This window comes from Bufo bufo, chromosome 3 (genome assembly GCF_905171765.1).
Source record: "Bufo bufo chromosome 3, aBufBuf1.1, whole genome shotgun sequence".
Taxonomy (NCBI): Eukaryota; Metazoa; Chordata; class Amphibia; order Anura; family Bufonidae; genus Bufo; species Bufo bufo.
Window position 1 is genome coordinate 631,394,676 of NC_053391.1, and position 15,632 is coordinate 631,410,307.

The window sequence follows — 15,632 nt, forward strand, 5'->3', positions numbered from 1 at the left end:
GAAAGGTACTGCTCATGATCCTAAGCATACCACCTCATTAGTGAAGCATGGTGGTGGTAGTGTCATGGCGTGGGCATGTATGGCTGCCAATGGAACTGGTTCTCTTGTATTTATTGATGATGTGACTGCTGACAAAACAGCAGGATGAATTCTGAAGTGTTTCGGACAATATTTTCTGCTCATATTCAGCCAAATGTTTCAAAACTCATTGGACGGCGCTTCACAGTGCAGATGGACAATGACCCAAAGCATACTGCAAAAGCAACGAAAGAGTAGTTTTTTTAAGAGAAAGAAGTGGAATGTTATGCAATGGCCAAGTCAATCACCTGACCTGAAGCAGATTGAGCATGCATTTCACTTGCTGAAGACAAAACTGAAGTGAAATGCCCCAAGAACAAGCAGGAACTGTAGACAGTTGCAGTAGAGGCCTGGCAGAGCATCACCAGGGATGAAACCCAGCGTCTGGTGATGTCTATGCGTTCCAGACTTCAGGCTGTAATTGACTGCAAAGGATTTGCAACCAAGTATTAGAAAGTGAAAGTTTGATTTATGATTATTATTCTGTCCCATTACTTTTGGCCCCTTAACAAGTGGGAGGCACATGTGCAAACTGTTGTAAATCCTACACCGTTCACCTAATTTGGATGTAAATGCCCTCAAATTAAAGCTGACGGTCTGCAGTTAAAGCACATCTTGTTTGTTTCATTTCAAATCCATTGTGGTGGTGTATAGAGCCAAAAATGTTAGAATTGTGTCCATGTCCCAATATTTATGGACCTGACTGTATATTAAAACTTCATTTTTCTCAGCAATGCGGGCACATATGAACATGGGACCAACACAGGTGCCTTCAGCCGCCAAGCACAGTAACAAGTCTCATAGGTACAAATCTGCTAAACTTAGCAGAACATAAAAAAAAATAATAATAAATCACAGAAGTAGTCCGGGGCAACTATAGAAAGGCCTGTATGGCAGATAGTTACTTCTGCCAAAAAGTCTCCACCAGTAACTGGGGTTGTCTGAGAGTTTAAGAACAACTTATTTATACACGTGAAGCAGTATTGTTAAACTAGATTTGCTAATCTGCAAAAACAGGATAAAATTATAATACAGAAAAAGCACTGACCTATGAATTCTCCATCATAGCTCCAGAGCCGCACGGCGCAGTCTAATGATGAAGATAACACAACTTTATCTTCATCTATCACCTGAAGTCTAAAAAATTGAATCAAAACATTGTTATTGATATAAAACAGGTCTTAAAGGGAACCTGTCATCACCTTTATGCTGCCCATACTAACGGCAGCATAAAGTAGAGACAGGTGAGTTGATTTCAGCGGTCTGTCATTTATAAGTTAAAAGTAAGTGGTTGCCGAGAACCAACATCACAATCATTGCAGACTGGGCCTGGAAAAGAGTCCCGGCCTCCGGAGAAGAGTCCTGGTTATTCCTGAATTCCTGCTCTCCTGCCCACCTGCTGATGACTGACAGTCTTCTACCTAGTTTTCTCCCTTTCTCTCTAGGAGAGAACTGCCAATCATCAGCAGATGGGTGAGAGAGCAGGAGATTATGAATAACCAGGACTCTTCTCAGGTAGATCTGACTCCTTTCAAGGCCCGGGCTGCAATGATTATGATGCTGGTTCTCAGCAACCACCTACTTTTAGCTCATGAGTGACACACTGCTGTTACTCATTTATGCTGCCCTCAGTGAGGTTAGCATAACGTTGATGACAGGTTCCCTTTAATATATCATATAGGCGCTGGTTACATAATGTACAGTATACGATGATGGGGTTCTTCCTGCACTTTTTAGCCTTATTCATATCAGGCTGAAAGGTAGTATTATACTACTGAAAATGAAACATAACATATTGTCCCTCTGAAGCAGTCAGCACAGATCATTAAAATCCCTATATAGAAAGGTAATCCATTGTCAATTTACTGCTGCTGTGTGTTATCCGAAGGGTAATCCGCATGATAATAGAAGGTGTACAATTAGGGTGATGGTATGACCGCTCTATTGACAGGCCTAGATAAGGATGTCCACAAAAGAGCATTGCACATATCAGTGTAATTTGTGATGCTCTAATTAAAGGGGTTTTCTGCGACTTTACCACTGATCACCTATCCTCTGCTTAGGTCATCAGTATCTGATTGGTGGGGGTCTGACACCACCAATTTTAAAAAAGCTCGCAGTACTGCTGTGGCCTTCTCTTAGCTTAGTCTCTAGACCATGTGATGTCAAGTTCATTGGTCATGTGGCCTAGCCGCAGCTGTGCCCAATTGACGTGAATGGGCCTGAGCTGCGATACCAAGCACAGCCGCTGTACTTCTTGAGCTGAGAGAAAGCTGCAGCGCTGCTACGAGCCCCGGTGCCTTTTCAGCTGATTGGTGGGGATCCTGGGTGTCAGACCCCCACCAATCAGAAAACCTTTTAAAGTCACTACAGGGGGCACTCTCTAGTCAAAATGATTCTGAGAGAGTCAAGTGAAACTGTTCTCTGTGCTAAAAAGTCCAAAGAAAGGAGGAGCCAGGACATCAAGTAGACATGGAGTGATTTCAAAAAAATTATTTCCAAAAGAACATTCACCATAAAAAAAATACATAGAATATTCGTATATAGGCTAGTAATTTGTGATAAAGCATGATGAAAGTGTCCCTTAAAACCAATACTTTATTCCTTCCTTCCCTTCTTTGCTTCCTCCAGGGGTGCACCACTAATGAGGCCAGGTGAGGCGATCGCCTCAGGCAGCACCAGGTAGGGGCAAGAGGGGGGCAGCAGAAGGGCCATGGGCAATGAGTGCTTTCATTGTGGCAAAGGGGGTAGGTAAAGAAATTGGCATGGGGGGGGGGGGGGGCGCCGTTTCAGTTTCCCCCTCAGGTAGCAGAAAGGCTAGGTGCACCCTGGGCTTCCTCCATCGAATACTTCCTTCCTTCCTATCTTCTCCTTCTTTCTTTCTTCCTGTCTTCAGTTCTTTCTTTCCTTCCTCCTTTTTTTCTCCACCTTCCCTATACCTGCCTCTCTTCCTCCCTCCCTTCTCTTTCCTGACTTTTGTTTTGTTTTATGTCTTGTTCTAAAACAAATTACAGATCCGCAAAATACAGATGCGGTCCGTGGGCTGTCCACATTTTATTTGTGGACCCATTGTCCGTGGTCCGCATTTTGCAGACAGTGTGGGGAAGATTTATCAAGACTGGCACTTTTTGCAATGGTTTAATATCCCCAGCGCTGCCGGAGGATGCACCTAATTTATGACAAGGTACACGTCTTATCCTAAATTAGTTGCATCCTCCTGCAGTCCGTGCACCTAAACAGAAATCTACAACAGCTCAGAGATTTCTGAACTATACATATACTGGTTCTGGCCTCAATGTCAGTCTCATAGGAATGAATAGAGAAGTGACTGACTTCCTGTCCTTTGTCAGTTGAAGAGGCAGTGTTTTGGTCACATGACACAGCTGAGGATCAGAAGGGAGGTTATAACTCACAAATAGAGTCACTGGTAAGAAGACTACAGTATACATCAAGTACCTTTCTAACAGGTCAGACAATAAAATCTTTTGCAGAAGTGCTACTTTAATGCTGGAACGTCATTCTATCCACCCGATTATCATTTAAAGGGAGTCTGTCAGCACATTTACCCCTTTTTAACAGTTCCCATAGCGCTGTAGCCGCAACACAGATGATTAAAACGGTACCTTTATATGCTTTTGTGGACTTGTAAAACTGCCAAAAACGAACTTTGATGCATATGTAAATGAGGGCTCGCAAGTGCCCAGGGGCGGCGTCCACAGTGTTGGCGCCCAGGCAGTTTTGCCTCTTCGGCTCTTATCCCCGCCCAGCCTCCTCCTCTGCCCGCCCATCTGTTTTCTCTCCCCCTCAGCGAGATCCCGCGCCTGCGCGCTGACTTCCTTGGCCGGGGCATGGGCACTGCGATGCCCATTGCTGGCACGGCATAGCAGTAGCTTATGCGCATGCGCCGGCTAACGGATCAAAGAGATAAATGTACAGTACAGACCAAAAGTTTGGACACACCTTCTCATTCAAAGAGTTTTCTTTATTTTCAGGACTATTAAAATTGTAGATTCACACTGAAGGCATCAAAACTATGAATTAACACATGTGGAATTATATACATAACAAACAAGTGTGAAACAACTGAAAATATGTCATATTCTAGGTTCTTCAAAGTAGCCACCTTTTGCTTTGATTACTGCTTTGCACACTCTTGGCATTCTCTTGATGAGCTTCAAGAGGTAGTCCCCTGAAATGGTTTTCACTTCACAGGTATGCCCTGTCAGGTTTAATAAGTGGGATTTCTTGCCTTATAAATGGGGTTGGGACCATCAGTGGCGTTGAGGAGAAGTCAGGTGGATACACAGCTGATAGTCCTACTGAATAGACTGTTAGAATTTGTATTATGGCAAGAAAAAAGCAGCTAAGTAAAGAAAAACGAGTGGCCATCATTACTTTAAGAAATGAAGGTCAGTCAGTCAGCCGAAAAATTGGGAAAACTTTGAAAGTAAGGGCTATTTGACCATGAAGGAGAGTGATGGGGTGCTGCGCCAGATGACCTGGCCTCCACAGTCCCCGGACCTGAACCCAATCGAGATGGTTTGGGGTGAGCTGGACCGCAGAGTGAAGGCAAAAGGGCCAACAAGTGCTAAGCATCTCTGGGAACTCCTTCAAGACTGTTGGAAGACCATTTCAGGGGACTACCTCTTGAAGCTCATCAAGAGAATGCCAAGAGTGTGCAAAGCAGTAATCAAAGCAAAAGGTGGCTACTTTGAAGAACCTAGAATATGACATATTTTCAGTTGTTTCACACTTGTTTGTTATGTATATAATTCCACATGTGTTAATTCATAGTTTTGATGCCTTCATAGTCATGAAAATAAAGAAAACTCTTTGAATGAGAAGGTGTGTCCAAACTTTTGGTCTGTACTGTACCTCTGTTGGCTCTCTGTCGGCTTTCCTCCTCTTCACCTGCGCCGATGGACCGCCTCCTTTCTGCAGTTTTTGCGCCGTTAGCAGGCGCGGGATCTCGCTGAGGGGGAGAGAAAACAGATGGGCGGGCAGAGGAAGAGGCTGGACGGGGATAAGAGCCGAAGAGGCAGAGCTGCCTGGGCACCAACGTGGTGGACGCCGCCCCTGGGCACTTGCGAGCCCTCATTTACATATGCATCAAAGTTAGTTTTTGGCAGTTTTTATAAGTCCACAAAAGCATATAAAGGTACCGTTTTAATCATCTGTGTTGCGGCTACAGCGCTATGGGAACTGTTAAAAAGGGGTAAATGTGCTGACAGACTCCCTTTAATTAGCGCCAAATGTTTGTTTGTTTTTTTACTAGTGCCGCAGGAGTTATATAAATGTTGCTAATTCGAAGTCACATTATTTTACATTGTTAGTCTTCACATGGTCACAGCATTTGTCTTCATTGTCATCTGATTTTGCATCGTTAGCCATCAGATCTGCAGCACCTTCACCTTCGCTGCTCTCGTTGGTACGCTCAGAGATATTTTCCCTTTTAAGAAGAAAGCCATCTTTTCATGAAGCTAATGAAAACGTTTTATTTGCCAACAGTGGCTGGTGAAATGTTAGCGGGTGGGCGGTGTTTACAGCAGATTTCCAGCTAGATTTGTTTGACATGAAACACAAATGTCTCCCACTTCTAAAGTGAAATGCTTACAAAGTTCGGGACGTACTCCAAGAAATCTAAGCTTATTAATATCATTCTGAGACATCAGTCATAATTTTGCTCTAATCATATGCGTCAATACATCTGAACTGTACACAAAGGATGCAATTCTAATGAGGGAAGCGATAAACCTGCTCCGGAGAACTGGCATTAGCCAAATGAAAGGAAATGTATGTAAAAATGCAAATATGTTTTCATCAGAAAGGCTAAATGACGCATGCTGGCATAATCTATTTCTCACAGATCTGTCTTGTTACAATGTTTCATCCATATTTTCTCCCATATTTTAGCTGCAAATTTATATGCAATATTAACCCCTTCAGGACCCTGCCATTTTTCAACTTAGGGATCAGGCCGTTCTTTGCAAATCTGACATGTGTCACTTTATGTGGTAATAACTTTGGAACACTTTTACTTATCCAGGCCATTCTGAGACTGTTTTCTCGTGACACATTGTACTAATTGGAAAAAAATCACAACTTTCCAAATTTCAATTTCTCTGCTTTTAAAACAGATAGTGATACCTCTTTTATCAGTTATTACTTTACATTTCCCATAGGTCTACTTCATGTTCTTCATGCCATTTTATTTTTTTTGGGGACATTAGAAGGCTTAGAAGTTTAGAAGCAAATCTTGAAATTTTTCTGAAGATTTCCAAAACCCATTTTATAAGGACCAGTTCAGGTCTGAAGTCACTTTGTGAGGCTTACATAATAGAAACCACCCAAAAATGACCCCATTTTAGAAACTGATTCTACAAACTTTGTTAACCCTTTAGGTGTTAAAGAATTAAAGGAAAATGTAGATGAAATGTTAGAATTTCACTCTTTTGGCAGATTTTCCATTTTAGGCCTCTTGCACATTTTATTTTTCCGTTTACATTCCGTTTTTTGCGTTCCGTATACGGAACCATTCATTTCAATGGATCCGCAAAAAAAACGGAAGGTACTCCTTCTGTATCCGTTCAAACATAGTACATGTCCTATTATTGTCTGCATAACGGACAAGTATAGTACTGTTCTATTAGGGGCCAGATGTTCCGTTCTGCAAAAAACAGAATGCACGCGTATGTCATCCGTATTTTTTGCGGATCAGTTTTTTTGCAGACCGCAAAATACTTAAAAAGACATACGGTAGTGTGCAAGAGGCCTTAATCCATTTTTTTCTGCTAACAAAGCAAGGGTTAACAGCCAAACAAAATTCAATATTTATTACCCTGATTCTGTAGTTCACAGAAACACCCCATACGTGGTCGTAAACTGCTGTACGGGCACGCGGCAGGGCGCAGAAGGAAAGGAACGCCATATGGTTTTTGGAGGGCAGATTTCACTGGGATAATTTTAAGTTGCCATGTCACATTTGAAGACCCCCCAGGTGCACCCCTAGAGTAGAAACTCCCAAAAAATTACCCCATTTTGGAAACTACGGGATAAGGTGGCAGTTTTGTTGGTACTATTTTAGGGTACATATGATTTTTGGTTGCTCTATATTAGACTTTTTGTGAGGCAAGGTAACAAAAAATAGCTGTTTTGGCACAGTTTTTATTTTTTTGCTATTTACAATGTTCATCTGACAGGTTAGATCGTGTGGTAATTTTATAGAGCAGGTTGTTACGGATGCGACAATACCAAATATTACTTTTTTTGTTGTTTGTTTCAGTTTTACATAATAAAGCATTTTTTTTTTTTAAATTTTTTTTTAGTGTTTCCATATTCTGAAAGCCATAATTATTATTTATTTTTTTGGGCGACTGTCTTATGTAGGGGTTCATTTTTTTCAGTATGAGTTGATGGTTTAATTGGTACCAATTTAGTGTGCATATGATTTTTTGATCGCTTGGTATTACACTTTTTGTGATGTAAGGTGACAGGTGACAAAAAATGGCTTTTTATTTGAATTTTTTGATGGTGTTCACCTGAGGGGTTAGATCATGTGATATTTTTATAGAGCATGTCGTTACGGACGTGGCAATACATAATATGTATACTTTTTTATTTATTTTACACAATAATATCATTTTTGAAACAAAAAAAATAAATTATGTTTTAGTGTCTCCATAGTCTGAAAGCCATAGTTTTTTGTATTTTTTGGGTAATTGTCTTAGGTAGGGGCTCATTTTTTGCGGGATGAGGTGACGGTTAGATTGGTACTATTTTGGGGGCATACTCCTTTTTGATCGCTTGGTGTAAAGTGACAAAAAATATTTTTTTTTAGCACAGTTTTTATTTTTTGACGGTGTTCATCTGAGGGGTTAGGTCATGTGATATTTTTGTGTAGCCGGTCGTTACGGATGCGGCAATACCAAATATGTCCGTTTTTGTATTATTATTTTTTCAAATTTTATATGTTTTATTTTGGGAAAGGGGCGTTTTTTCTTTTACTTGAAACTTTTTTTTTATTATGGAAAAGACATTTTTTTTTTACTTTTTTTTTTTTGCTTTTTATTTTTATCTCACTCTGGGACCAACTTCTGGGGGTCTGATCCCCTTTACAATGCATTACAATACTTCTGTATCATAATGCATTGGCTGTAAGTGTATTACTGAATGTAATACACTTACAGCTTCCTGCCTGTGAGATCCAGGGGGCTGAATTTCACAGGCTCTCACGGAAGGCAGCCACGATGCCTAAGGAAGGTATCGTGCTGCCTTCCCTGCCATCGGGTCCCCATCACAGCAGCGCACCCGGCAGGATACCGCACGTGCCGCGGTCAGCGTTGGCCACGGCAGTGCAAGGGTTAATGAGCCGGCATCAGTGTTTACACCGATGTCGGCGTATGCAGCAGGGACCCGGGGGTCAGTGACTGCCAGGTCCGTGCCGCTGATCGGGCGGGCGCAGCTCCTGTACCTGTCCGATCAGCATGACGTACATGTACGTCACTGGACCTTAAAGGGGTATTATCATCTTAATGATCACTGTTAAATCTGTTAATGATTTGAACAGTGATCATTTTTCTAAATATATTTAATTAACCAATTCCCACCCCTTAGAAGAAAATAAACACATACTTACCTGACTGTTGTCTTCCGTCTCCCCTGGTTACGGCCACCGCTCATTCGCGGTGGCTGCGCTTGCGCAGACGACTTATTCTCTTCTCCCGGGCGGCTGTGCGCAGTCCCGAAAGCACACGCCGAGGCCGCGCATGCGCTATGGTAATTTCTTCCTGAGCAGTATAGTATAATTGCCAGGAAGAAATCACCAGGGCGCATGAGCGGCCTCGGCGTGCGCGTTCAGTCCAGCACGCGGCCCGGCCGGGAGAAGAATTCAATCAAGATGGAGCCCGCCCCCTGCCGAGTGCCGAAACCAGGAAGTGGACAGCGCGCCGGGAGCAGGTAAGTATGAAACGGCGTGTTGATAACACCCCTTTAAGTCACGTCCAGATACGACATACATGTACGTCACGGGGTCCTTAAGGGGTTAAAGTGTGAACAGCTCTGTAGAATAACAGGACCTATTCTATACCTAAAAGGGATCTGCCACCTCTCCTGAAATGTCTGTTTGAGTATCTACTTGCATTCCATAACACAATTTCGATTCTGGAGCATCTGTTCTTATAAGTGTATGTTGTACCATTCCTAAGTTATTGCTGCTAGAAGTTTATTAACAAATCTGCAACTGGATGTTACCAGTTGGAGTGTATGCCCATGCACAGTCTTACACTGGCAGCACCGATTGGACTATACTGGGATGGGACCCCCCCTCCCCCCGATTGGTAACATCCAGTTGCAAAGTCAATAATACATCTAGTAGCAATAACTGAGGAACAGAGCAACATAGAGTTAAATGAAAGAAATGAAAAGATGCTCCAGAATTTTTATTGCATGGATGATAAAATTAGTTTGTAAAACAGACATGTTAGGAGTTGTGACAGGCCCTCTTTAACCCCTTAAAGATGCAACCTAGTTTGGTACTTAAAGGGGTTGGCCCAGGATATGCTATGAAAGTCAGATAGGTCTAGGTCCCACCTCTGAGGCCCTATCCAGTTTCCAGAATGGAGTTTCTGAAGTCAAGGAGAGCACATCGCGCGTACACAGGCGCTCTCTATTCACGGTTACGGGAGCTTAGAAAATCGCTAACTCTCACAGTGGTGAAAGGAGGGTGGCTGCACTTGCGCAGTGCGCTCTCCATCACTTTGGGGGCATCCCAGAAGTGGGACCCACACCTCTCTGACATTAATGCCATATCCTAGCGATATGCCATCAATGTCTGAGATGAGATAAATGCTTTAAGGCTCGGTGACTTTTTTTGTTTTTGTTCTCCATTCTTCACATTTCGAAAGTCTTTCCTGTCAACATAGTGTCATGAGAACTTGTTTTATGCTGGACAAGTATTTTTAATGGCACCATTTTGGGGCACATCAGGTGAATTGTATAGGTAAATAAAATTTGGGGGGTAACTGTAGAAAAACAATGCAATCCCACCATTGTTGTTAGGGTTTCTTTTTTACTGTGTTCTCTGCGGGATAAAAATGACCTGTTACATTTATTCTGCAGGTTAATACAAATATGGAAATACCACATTTGTATGGTTTTTGCTATGTTTTATGGCTTTGTTTTGCCGTATTTTGACACCCATAACTTTTTTATTTTTCTGCCAATGGAGCTATGTGAGGATTTTTTGCAGGGCAAGCAATAGTTTTTATTGATACCATTTTAGAATATATGCAACCTTTTGAAAATCTTTATTCAATGTCTTGAGGGAGACAAGGTGAGAAGTGACCAAAAATGTACATTTCTGGCGTTGCATATTTTTTTTTTTTTTACAGCGCTCACCATGCAAGTTAAATAATGGGATAATTTAATAGATTGGGTTGTTGTATAATTATATATAAATACATACACTCACACAGTCGCGTGACACTATTATGACCACGTCCTACTTTCGACGTCAGCAGCCACTACTCCACCCTCGCCACTTTCTACCATATGGCAAGGAAGGGGAGGTAGTGTGGCCTGTGGGCCCGAAACAGTGATCCTCATTTACGCCGGTTTTCTGGAGCAAATTAAGACAGAAACCTACAGCAGCTCAGAGCTACCATTGATTTCTCTGTAGGTGCATGGACTGCTGGAGAAAGCACCGAATTTATGACATGGCCTACCCCTCATCATAAATAGACACATCCTCTGGCAGCACAGGGGATCTCATAGACCGACATTAAACGGCGATAAATCTTCCCCTTTGTCTTTTTACATTACAGCTTCAGAGACACTATTTTGGCAAATCACCAGGGATCACACATTTCCCTCCAAGTTACAGGCAGGAACATGAACAGATAAAGTAGCTGTGCAAAATACAGAATCTAAAAGCAGCTTCTAGATCTCAGCTTTTGTGTGTGTGTTATGGTACAAGATGAATATCAGATCTAGTGGCAGTCGCACCTGAATTTCAGCAGACTTAGACTTTTACATAGAATAATATCATACAGCTCAATTTGGAAAATAATACTCACTCGGTAATCATGTCCACATGAGCCCTCCAGTGCTTGATAACTATAGGGTTACAAGCATAGGAGTATATTAATGCTTTGCAGTACTTATTCACACCAAAGAGACTATTTAGATAAAGTTTTTGGGCCACATTTATTAAGACTGGTGTTTAGACGCTTATTTTGAATTATTACTTTATGTATATTATTTGGTGTCTATAGTAAGAAAATGGCTGGTGATCTTTGTGGCAGGGAGAGCACCAAATTCTGGAATTTTCCTAATTCTTCTCTTGTTTCTTAAAGGAGGGACCCAATTGGAAGATGGACTTTATTTACGATCTTTGTTTTTTTGGAGGTTGCTTCTCAGTGACCTAGCATGTGTATGGAGACTAAGGCAATGGTCCATGGGAAAAGTATGCAAATCAGCGTATGTCCTCTAACACAGAAACTTCTCAGAATGAAAGGTTGACCCGTCTGTAGACAGCCATTGTTGGGGGTTCTTCGCTGATATGAGCTTTTATTTCTCCAGTTAGAGCCAGTCAACCAGTACCTTGCTCTATACAGACAAGGGGCAAGAACCCCAAAACGGGTATCTACAGTTGGTTCACTTTTTCTTGTGGAAGAGTCTCTGGTTACCATACTTTTCCCCCCATAGAGAATTGCGCGGGAACTGACAGGATCGGGGAATGTAAGAGCCGCCCAGCGCAGTGAATAATAATGAGCTGGGCGGCGCTAGGAATGGACAGTTGAGGCGCGGCTGGGCACGAAGGTAGGAGAAAAAACGCCCCTTGGGCATAAAGAAATGTGATTGACAGATCAATATAAAGTTGTTTTTACATGGTTTACAATGCGGACAGGGGGTACTCTTATATCATTGGAATACACTTTAATAGATCTATGACTGCATAGGAATAACTAAATATGTTTATAGGGCCTGTCAGTGTCCCTTTAAAGGGATTCTGTCACCTCGTTTTAGCTTATAGAGATGCGGACATGCACGGCTAGATCGCCGCTAGCATGTCCGCAATATACCTGTCCCATAAAGCTGTGTCCTTTTATGGTGTTTAAAAAAAGATTTTCTAGATATGTAAATGAGCCTGGTAAGGTGCCCAAGATAAGTTAGATTGCCGTAATCTCGCGATGCGCGAGCTCGCGCATGCGCAGTGCCTTCCCTGAGGCGGATGCCAGCACAGGGAAGGAACACTATACCGGCACTGCGCATGCGCTGGCTTGCGCATCGCGAGATTACGGCAATCTAACTGTGAGCAAGGAGGAGATTCGGAGGACATAGGCGGTGGTGGGCTCCTTCACAGGGGGCGTGGCTGGGCACCAAGAAGGTTAGTGCAGCCCCTTGGGCTCCTTACCAGGCTCATTTACATATCTATAAAAAAGAAATTAACACAATAAAAAGGACACAGCTTTATGAGACAGGTATATTGCGGACATGCTAGCGGCGATCTAGCCGTGCATGTCCGCAGCTCTATAAGCTAAAACAAGGTGACAGAATCCATTAATAACAACCAGTACCCCCTTGAACTGCATCTAAGGCATCTCATCCCGCTCTGTAATGATCATGGGTAAGGACCCCCAACAGCCGTCTCCATATGGGTCATCCCCTGGTTGGCTGACCAGAGCTGATTTGTATTACTTTGATATGACATTGTTGAAAACTTCCGAAAGAAATATTTTCTTTGCCAAAGATCTTCCTCATCAGTTATATTTGTAAGGTTTCTCGAATAACATGAATCTTAATAATACATTATTCAAAAAAAATGAAACTTACATGGCGGACGATCCTTCTCAGCTCCCCGGAGAGCATAGTCTTTGATGTGATAAACATATATATAACCGATGTAATCTGCTACAAACATCAGTGAGTTGTCTTTAGTAACCGCAAGACTGCTGACCTGGCACCCAATCCTAGACTGAAGGAGGACAAGAGGGATTTATATAGCACATTTTATATTATGAGATTAGGGGGGGGGGGGGGGGGTTACTTATTAGGGAGTTTTACGAGGAAACAAGAGAGTTACCAAGGGCTCATTCAGACCGGCGATGTATGACTTGTCTATGTTCTGCCCACTAAAAATGAAAAGTTCTGGATGAAACGCTAATGTGTCGACACCGAGGACACTGCTGTGGCCAGTGATTGGCTGTGACAATGAAATGTATGTTGACACATTGCTGGAGCCTATTGAGCAAAAAGGGTCCGGGAACCAGAAAAGTGTCGGCACCGGAGCAGCAGATGCTTGGTTAGGTTACTCCTAGTAAAATCCCGTTAAATGTAAATTAAGATATTCCTTTTCTTTCCTTGCAATGTGGCACAATGAATCGTGCACCCTGAATGAATTTACCTATTGCTATAATGCCTGAAAGTCTTTAAAGGGATTCTGTCACCAGGATTAACGATATAGCGATATTTATATGTGCCCATTAGTCTCCATGCAGTGTTTAAAATGATCCCACTGTTTATGCTCTGTGTGCGTTAGATTTTTATAACAACCAATCTTATTTATATGTAGATCACCTCTGTCAGGAGCCCAAGGGGTTGTCCTACGATGTGTTGGAGCCCAGCCGCACCCATCGATCCGGAGTCCAACACCGCCTACCACTTAATTTATTCACTCCACTATCCCTGACGTCAGTTCTTTTCAGTGCCGTAATCTCGCACATGCGCAGTGGACACTGTAGGCTGCGCCCGTGTGGACTACTGGCACCTGGCTTCGACGCGTCAACTGCGCGAGATTACAGCACTGAGAAGAACTGATGTCAGGGATAGTGGAGTGAATAAATTAAGTGGTAGGCGGTGTTGGACTCCGGATCGATAGGCGCGGCTGGGCTCCAACACATCGTAGGACAACCCCCTGGGCTCCTGACAGAGGTAATTTACATATCAATAAGATTGGTTTTTATAAGAATCTAACACACACAGAGCATAAACAGTGGGATCATTTTAAACACTGCATGGAGACTAATGGGCACATATAAATATCGCTATATCGTTGACAGAATCCCTTTAAGTGCAGAAATCAGCAGAGGCTCTTAGATGTAATCAGATATCAGCCACTATACTGAATACATGTAATGGCGGCCATGTGATTCTTACGATGGACACTTACTGGTTTAAAACTTGCAGTCAGCTTTCCTCCTTGGAATATATTCCAGAAATTCACAGAACCTATAAAACATACATATATTGTCCTTACTTTCCAGCAGAGTTGCAGATCTACATCAATACTAGAGATGGCCTTGTGGTTCGCCCGGCGGTTGTTTCACGGCAAACTTTGCGCGTTCGCGATTCACCAAACATTGCGCCGAACTTTGACCCATGACACATCCATCAGGTGGGATAGGACAGCCAATTGAGACGTTTCAGCACATGGACACACCCCCACCCTATAACAGAACCCGATCTGGCAGCCATTTTACATTATGTGTTTTGTCAGTGTAGGGAGAGTTTGCTGTGTGTAGCAGTGACAGGCTGTCAGGGACACCAAACGCTAGCTAATAGGGCCGCAAAATATAGTTATATTATATTGGTATAGGTGTGCTATCGATAGGTGTGATATACTGAGGGGTGTGATATACTTATAATATACTTTCTAACATAGAAAGTATATTATAGTGCATTTGTATTGTGCAGCAGTTGTGTACGGTTCTGCTGCGATGCCGCAGCTAGATAGAGGGACAAGCGCTATTGGAACAACTATTTGCAGCGGGTGTGATATACCTGTTGCCCCCCAAAAAACGGATTGAGGGGTGTAATATACCTGCTTCCACAAAATACTGATTGACGGCTGCGATATACCTGTTGCCCCAAATAAACAGGGTGGTGTGATATAACTGTTGTGGCAAAAAAAATAATTGAGGGGTGTGATATACCAGCTTCCACAAAATACTGATTAAGGGGTTCGATATACCTGCTTCCACAAAATACTGATTGAGGGCTGCGATATACCTGCTTTCACTAAATACTGATTAAGGGGTTTGATATACCTGTTTCCACCAAATATTGATTGAGGCCTGCGATATACCTGCTTCCACAAAATACTTAAGGGGATTGAAATCCCTGCTTCCACCAAATATTGATTGAGGCCTGCAAGAGACCTGCTTCCACAAAATACTTATTAAGGGGTTAGATATACCCGTTTCCACAAAATACTGATTGAGGCCTGTGATATACCCGCTTCCACAAATACTGCTCTTCTCTAGGGACTTAGGCACAGGATTATTTTGACAGGCAGAGGAAGAGGCAGGCTGTTCCACAGGGGTGGTAGGGGTTGGGCAGGTGCACCAGGCTGGAGCCTAAGTGGGAAGTTGGAGAAGGCGCAAGCGATTTCTTCAAAGGACGCACCAGAGTTGGTTGAGTGGCTCATTCAGCCTTCCGCTTCTGCACCCTCCTCATCCTCTGTATCTGCACCCTCCTCACTCTCTGCTGTATGCACCCCCAAAGACACCACCACCACCATAGCCCGTCTACTCGAGTCAGAGGAATTATTTTCCCAT

The 15,632-nt window shown here is 42.8% G+C and overlaps 1 protein-coding gene across 1 annotated transcript in view; it reads right to left on the reverse strand.

Annotated features, from left to right (window-relative positions):
- LOC120996311 (WD repeat-containing protein 49-like) overlaps positions 1 to 15,632 on the reverse strand; it is a 193,320-nt gene that overhangs the window by 20,165 nt on the left and 157,523 nt on the right. The window contains exons 24-27 of the mRNA XM_040426158.1: positions 14,246 to 14,304; positions 12,910 to 13,051; positions 11,151 to 11,190; positions 1,127 to 1,215 (exon numbers count right to left, since the gene is read on the reverse strand). Of these exons, the coding sequence (XP_040282092.1) occupies positions 1,127 to 1,215; positions 11,151 to 11,190; positions 12,910 to 13,051; positions 14,246 to 14,304 (330 nt within the window). The remainder of the gene's footprint in view (positions 1 to 1,126; positions 1,216 to 11,150; positions 11,191 to 12,909; positions 13,052 to 14,245; positions 14,305 to 15,632) is intronic.